Source organism: Manacus vitellinus, unplaced genomic scaffold, assembly GCF_001715985.3.
Source record: "Manacus vitellinus isolate BGI_N305 unplaced genomic scaffold, ASM171598v3 scaffold_129_pilon, whole genome shotgun sequence".
Taxonomy (NCBI): Eukaryota; Metazoa; Chordata; class Aves; order Passeriformes; family Pipridae; genus Manacus; species Manacus vitellinus.
This window is the reverse complement of record NW_021938948.1, coordinates 14,862-21,411: the sequence shown is the minus strand read 5'-3', so window position 1 is coordinate 21,411 and position 6,550 is coordinate 14,862. Positions and strand designations below refer to the sequence as shown.

Here is a 6,550-nt window from a genome sequence, read left to right as displayed (position 1 = left end):
ACCACCCTCTGGGGGAAGAACCTTTTGCTGAGATCCCCCCTAACCCTCCCCGACACAGCTCCAGCCCTCCCCTGGGTCCTGTCCCTGCTCACAGGGAGCAGAGGTCGGAGCTGCCCCTCGGAGGAGCCCGAGGAGGTCTTTGAGTTGTGCCTGCCGAGCCTCTCCCTCCTTTTCTGCATAAAAGCATTTCGTTCTGTCTTCCTAAAAGTGCCATTTTGCCCCCAGGTAAGGAGTAAGAACCACCTGGTGCGGCCCCAGGACTCAGCTCCTGCCTCAACCACAGCCTGAGGCAGCAGCTTTTTCCTCCTCCTCACAGAGGATCCTTTCCTTGCCCCAGGGGCTCCCAGGTTTGCTGCGAGGCATTTTCAGTTCTGTAAATCACCAGGGCGAAGAGAACAATTCCCCTTTTGCATCATTTTAAACCCTTGCACGTAAACTTTAATACAGTTTCCTCCAAATTCTGCCCGAGTCCCCACGGGCCTGTAACAGGCTGGGCACTGGGCAGTTCAGGATTTATTAGCCCTGGCCACTGGATTTCCAGCTCTGCTCTTATTTTGTTTAGCACAAAAGCACTTTTGCAAAGGCTTAGCAGAGTGTGCAAACCAGGAGATCCCTCTATGGAGGGCTCGCTATAAAAGGCCAAAATATGAGGAACATTTTCTCTCCAGTCACTTAACCCAGCTGGCTTTGAGAAGGAAAAAAAAAAAAAAAAGGGAAGAAAGTGGAGATAATCCTGTCCTGTCACTGGAGTGTCATCCCCCATGGGGAGCTGCCAGCACGAAGGAGGAGGACAGCTTCCTTCACAGGAGTCTTTTATTAAAACTGGGTGACGTCTACAAGGGTACAGTACAAAAAAAAAAACAAAAAAAAAAGATTTGGTCCATGGAAAAAAACCGTAAATATTCAGTTAAGAAAAGCAGTTACTCTGCAACAGCTACGTTTGCCTACGCAGGACTCGGCATCCCTCACGTGGGAGTACCCTGAGGAGCCAGGGGCTGCTTCTCCAGCACCAAGCCCTTCACCCCAGTACCACAGAGGAGCGTTTCAGGAGGGCAAAGGAGAGCCTATTACTCACAGACATGTAGTTACACAGACACGAGGAGCAGCAGGGCCACCCGGGCACTCCCAGCTCACAGCAGCCCCCTCGGAGGGCTGGGCAGGGAGGGGATCCTGCAGCCATCCCAAGGGATAGCTTGGGATATCCAAACTCTCAAGTCCATTTGCATTGTAGTCCCGAGCAGAAACACCGGGGTTGGGCTGAAGAGGAGCCTGTTTTGTGCTCCTAAGCCTGACCACCAGTAATTCATTCCATGAAGAGGCATCGGGGCTGCTGCTCCCCACAGTAAATCTATTTGTACATTCCTGAACCATGCTGGGCCCTATGGCAGCCCTGGGACCTAAAACTTGACTAAAAACCACAGGAGCTTCGCCATGGAAACACCTGCTAACTCACATATGCTTGGAAAAAATGTCCCTTCCCCAGGACTGTCCTGTTCCACACGAAGGAGCCTCTGGTCCCCACAGCAAGTGACACAGGACAACTGCCCCAAAGCAGTGAGCCCACAGCACTGTGTCCATGCACAGCCCCAGGCAGCTGCTGCATCCCCTCTCCCTGCTCCAGGGAAAACAAGCAGCCACGTGGTTTGCTGGGAACCCACGTGTAGGTGTCTGAAGGGCAGGGAGTTGCATCACCCCAAGCTTCCAGAGCCCTGCAGGAAGCCAAAACCTCGTCTCCCTGTGACCCCAGCCCAGGACAGCCCGTCACAGAACACGAAGGGAACGGACAGGGAGAAGGGAGAAGGGAAGGAGCAATTCTCTACACAGTCCAGTAACCTCCTCGAGGAGGGGAGTGACCTGTGGGGCAGCCCCAGTGCAGCAGCACCCTCTGAGGAGGGGGGGTCAGGGCAGGGAGGTATGTCAGCCCACGGCATCCTGCCCACGACAGCGCCTGGCACGGGCTGTAAAACGTGGCAGGGAAGAGCCCAGCCACACCTTAGAGCAGAGCCAGGCTTCCAGGGTGCCACAGGGGAGGGACGGGCTGGGAGGAGGCTCCAAAGTCAACTCTGGCTACCGGGGACACTACGGAGTCACGGGGAGGATCCTGGAAGCCTTGGGGCTGACAAGGCAACAGTCAGGAAGAGAACCAGGTAGAAATGTGTGCTGGGTGGAGCCTGTCTGCTTGTCACACCCCACTGAGAGGAGAGCCCCGCTGTCCTGGACTTGCCCCCAGCAGGGACAACGCCAGGAGGAGGAACAGGGGCCTCGCTGCTGGAGTGGGATCCTGGGAGCTGGACCAGCGAGCTCTGCAGCTCTGTCTCCACAAAACAGCCGTGCTGCTGGGCAGGAGCAGGGCAGCCCTATGTGTTCCTGATGCCCAGGGCCTGCTCCAGTTCCTGCCGTCGCTGCTGCACCTGCAGGAGAAGCCAAGTCTGTAACTGCTGCTGGGGCAACACCACAGCACCCAGCTGGCAAAGGCTGGGCTCAGACTGGGACCCTTCCCCTGGCAGAGGGCACCCCGAGGAGTGACAGGCAGGGAGAGGGACGGGGACACCCACCTTGGAGTAGAAGTACCGGCACACGGCCTCCTGCGCCCAGGGCTGGAAGTAGAACTCGGCTCTCCGCTCCTCCTCGGGGTTCCCAACGACGTCAGTCATTGTCTGCAGAGCACAAAGGGACACAGCAGCAGCTCAGGGAGTGCAGAAGCTCTGGCTGTGCCCAGCACACCCTCCCCTTTCCTCTCAGAGCGCTCAGGTCACGTTCTCGCGCTCGACTCCAGTTCCAGCCTCGCTTTCCGAGCAGGAAATTGCCTCTCTGTGTCTCTGCGGGAGCTCGCTGTAATGAGGGGAGCGTGTGACTGGATCCACCTTCCACACCAGGCAAAGCTTTTTACCTTCAGGTCCCGGCACTGGGACTGGAGCCAGTCGTTGATGAAGCCCTGAGGGTCCCGGGCGAAGCTCAGCATGAACTCGCGCTGAGTCTTCAGCTGGTTGATGGTCTCGATGGTTTCGTGGATCTGAAGGGCACAAACACAGGAGTGGAGCTGCTTGAACGAGGGAAAGGGCACAAACATCAAAAAGGCAAATTCTGGCTGGCTCACACCTGTCAGAGGACTCTCAGATCCCGGTTTCCTGCCCTAAATATCCCCCAATTTTCCCACGGACCGTTTGCTTTCAAATTTACACTCCCAGGTGCAGCCACCAGTTTGTGAGCACGGCTCACCCCGCTCCAGCTTCCAAACACTCCTGTCCTGTCCGGGTTCACCTGCTCCAGAGACACTTCCCTGCCCAGCTCCAAGCAGGGCAGACCCCAAGAAGCTTTTCCTACCTTGTTATCCAGAGCAGCAATTTCCTGCTGACTGGCTGTGGAGAGCAGAAAGGAATTCATCTGGGTTTTCAAGGTGTCATCCACCTCCACATCAATGTCATAGCAGGCTGTTTTCTTCTGGTCATTTGGGTCAACACTGGGGACACCCACAAAAAGGCAGAGTCAGGGAGCAGCTCGAGAAAGGAGCCAAAATGAGTCAGTAGGTCAAGAAAAAAAGCAAAATCTGGGAGCAGTCCAAAGGGAAGTAGCTCAAGGAGCAAATGCAGCTCCTCTGGGATGCTGCAGCACGTGGACTGCAGGCAGGGACAGGGACAAGCCGTGCCAGTGTCAGCCTCAGTCCCAAAGCACTGGGAGTGATTGCTCCAGGCAGGTTTCTGTCCATGGCAAAGGACAGCATGGATGTGGGAAAGCCTCTGGAAAAGAGGGATGTGGTAACAGAGGGCGTGGTAACAAACAGATGACAGGTTAACACGGGAGCTGCTGCTAAACCCAGGAGGTATCACACCATCCTCCTGTGATCCTTCCTCACCCAGCCCTCCCTGGGAAGGGGAGTTCCCGTGGAGCAGCCTCACCTGATCACGTGGTTGATGATGATGGGCTCGGGGGGCATCAGCAGCGCGTGGAGCCTCTGGGGGATTTCGGAGAACTTCATGCGCTGGGACTCGAAGATCTGGGGCAGAGACGGGGGGCTCAGGGGGGGGCTGAGGGCAGCCACCCCCTGCCCATCCCACCCAGCCAGGGCAGCTGGGCCAGGAGCTGCTCCAGGGCCCCCTCACCTGCTGCAGGTACTTGTCACAGATGACGAACTCCCGCTCGTGGGGGTCCTGCAGCTTGTGGGTCTTGATGTACTGCCAGAGGGCCTGGATGATGACGGGCCGGGTCTGCGTGTGGATGCCCAGCAGCCGAGCCAGGCGGGGGTCCAGCTTGAACTGGGGGGGCTGCATGAGGAGCACGGAGGGCTGAGATGGTGCCAGGCACTGGTGAGGTGGTGCCAGGCACTGCTGAGATGGTGCCAGGCACTGCTGAGATGGTGCCCAGCACTGCTGCTCCCAGCACGGGACCGTGGAACGGTTTGGCTTGGAAGGGACCTTAAAGCCCCCCCAGTCCCACACCCCTGACACATTTCTGCTAGCCCAGGTTGCTCCAACCCGGCCTTGGGCACTTCCAGGGATCCAGGGGCAGCCACAGCTTCTCTGGGCAACCTCAGGGCCTCCCCAGGCTTCCCAGGGAGGGATTTTTTTCCCCCTGCCTCACCTGGTAATCCAGCATCAGCAGGACGGTGCAGCGCACGTTCACGTCCCCCGGCCTCTTCACCTGGAAGCCGTCTGTCTCCTGAGTCGTGGCAGTCCTGTGCCACTGGGACAGGAGAGGGGATTCAGAAACACCCCCCCAAGTGTGGTGCCTCCCCCTGCACCCCCTCTGCTCCCGCTGCTGGGCACCCAGGAGCTTCTCCAGTAAATCCCACCCGCCCGGAGAAAGCTCAAATTATTCCCACTTGAAATGAGAGTTAAAACATTTATTCAGACCCTCAGCAGGGGAGAGGAAAAGCTGAAGGGAGGATTCAAGGAGCTCCTGTCTCCCAGGAACCTCGGGGATCCCCCACCTCCCAGGGGCCACAAGTGCTACACACAAACCCCACCAGCTGAAACCCCGCCCCACGCTCAGAGATAACAGAGCAAAAAGCAGCTCACCTCTACTAGGTGATTGTCAGGGCCATACAGGTCTTTGTCAAGCTCAATGACCAGGGATTTAAAGAAGGACGAGAACTTTCTTTTCTGCTTGGTGGCATCGTATTTGGACAGAGCAGACTGCAAGCAACACAGGGAGGAAGAGGGGTTAGGACAGCAAGTCTCAGCCCTCAAGCACCAGCCACCGTGCATGACAGCTCCTGTAAGTTCTGAACACCTGAATCCCCCAACGTGGGCTCGAAAAAAATCAAAGTTTCCGAGTCAGGAAAAGGGAAAGGCTGGAGTTAAAGATGAGCTGGCGGGAGCGAAACCCCTCAGCGGGTACGTACAATGCCAGGGCCCTGGTTCTCAAGAGCTCTGGGGACACTGAGCTGCTCTCACCAGGGATTCTCACAGCTCTAAGAACTTTGGACAACTCATTGTCCCGCCATGGGGATACCCATCGGTCTCCAGGCTGGGCTCTCGCTCTCGTCACCACCAGACTCCTTGGGAAACAGAGACGGGAGGAGGAGATCAAGCCCCAGCTGCGCTCTCAGACCCTGAGAAACTTGGTTTCAGTGCCAGTTCCAGAGCCAGGGCCTCCTCTGAGGTGGGGTGTTTGCCACTTACGTCCTCCAGCAGCCTCCCTTCCACCCTCAGCTCCCAGGAGGCCACGGTGCCCTCGCCGTCCTCCGCGTCCGACTTGGCCGGGTTGAAGGTGTTGGAGATGAAAATCCGCAGCTTCCGCTTTTGCTGCCGGGAAAAAGCATCAGCTCAGCCTCAGCTCTCACCTCCAGGGCTCCCTCCTCCTGCTCAGGCCTTGCTAAAACTCAGCTCAGTGTTTTTGGCTGCCTCACTTCCCCCTCTCCTGAGTGGCTGCTCCCATTCCCTGGCTGTGCCCAACAGGTTCCTGACATTCCACACTCCCAGGACACGAGGAAAAGCATCAGCTCAGCCTCAGCTCTCACCTCCAGGGCTCCCTCCTCCTGCTCCAGGCCTTGCTAAAACTCAGCTCAATGTTTTTGGCTGCCTCACTTCCCCCTCTCCCGAGCAGCTGCTCCCACTCCCTGCCTGTGCCCAACAGGTTCCCGACATTCCACACTCCCAGGACACGACCCCTCCGTGCCCTTCCTGCTGCCTGGAGCCTCCAGGAGCCTCCACACCCTGGAGATTTGCCCTGCACTCCCCTACCTTGATGGGGCGTTTCAGAGCCTCCTGGATATCCAAGCGCTTCCTCATGATGGTCTGGTCCAGCTTCCTCTCGAAGGCCAACAGGTCCATGTAGGCTTGGGATTCAGGCACCAGCTCCCGGATCTGCAGCCAGGCAAGGGTGGGAATTCCCATCAACCAGCTCCCCCAAAAGTGCCCCGGGGCTCCCTCACCTCCCCCAGGCTCCCACTCACCCGCTGAGGGAGGATTTTGTCTGCCATCTTCTTCTTCTTGGCGCTGCCGGGGGGGGAAAGAGGCACAAACAGGTGGGAAAAGGGGAATGGATCTGGCCATGGGAATTCCCAAACCTGCAGCACTGACTGAGCAGGGACTCACCAGTTACCTGAGCC

At 57.7% G+C, this 6,550-nt stretch overlaps 1 protein-coding gene across 1 annotated transcript in view; it reads right to left on the bottom strand.

Moving 5' to 3' along the window:
- Positions 1–795: 795 nt before the first annotated feature.
- SMARCD1 (SWI/SNF related, matrix associated, actin dependent regulator of chromatin, subfamily d, member 1) overlaps positions 796–6,550 on the bottom strand; it is an 8,954-nt gene continuing 3,199 nt past the window's right edge. The window contains exons 2-12 of the mRNA XM_029965976.1: positions 6,395–6,437; positions 6,183–6,305; positions 5,622–5,744; positions 5,016–5,132; positions 4,579–4,680; positions 4,101–4,262; positions 3,897–3,994; positions 3,325–3,460; positions 2,891–3,013; positions 2,556–2,657; positions 796–2,411 (exon numbers count right to left, since the gene is read on the bottom strand). Coding sequence (XP_029821836.1) covers positions 2,358–2,411; positions 2,556–2,657; positions 2,891–3,013; positions 3,325–3,460; positions 3,897–3,994; positions 4,101–4,262; positions 4,579–4,680; positions 5,016–5,132; positions 5,622–5,744; positions 6,183–6,305; positions 6,395–6,437 — 1,183 coding nt within the window. The 3' untranslated portion in view covers positions 796–2,357. The remainder of the gene's footprint in view (positions 2,412–2,555; positions 2,658–2,890; positions 3,014–3,324; positions 3,461–3,896; positions 3,995–4,100; positions 4,263–4,578; positions 4,681–5,015; positions 5,133–5,621; positions 5,745–6,182; positions 6,306–6,394; positions 6,438–6,550) is intronic.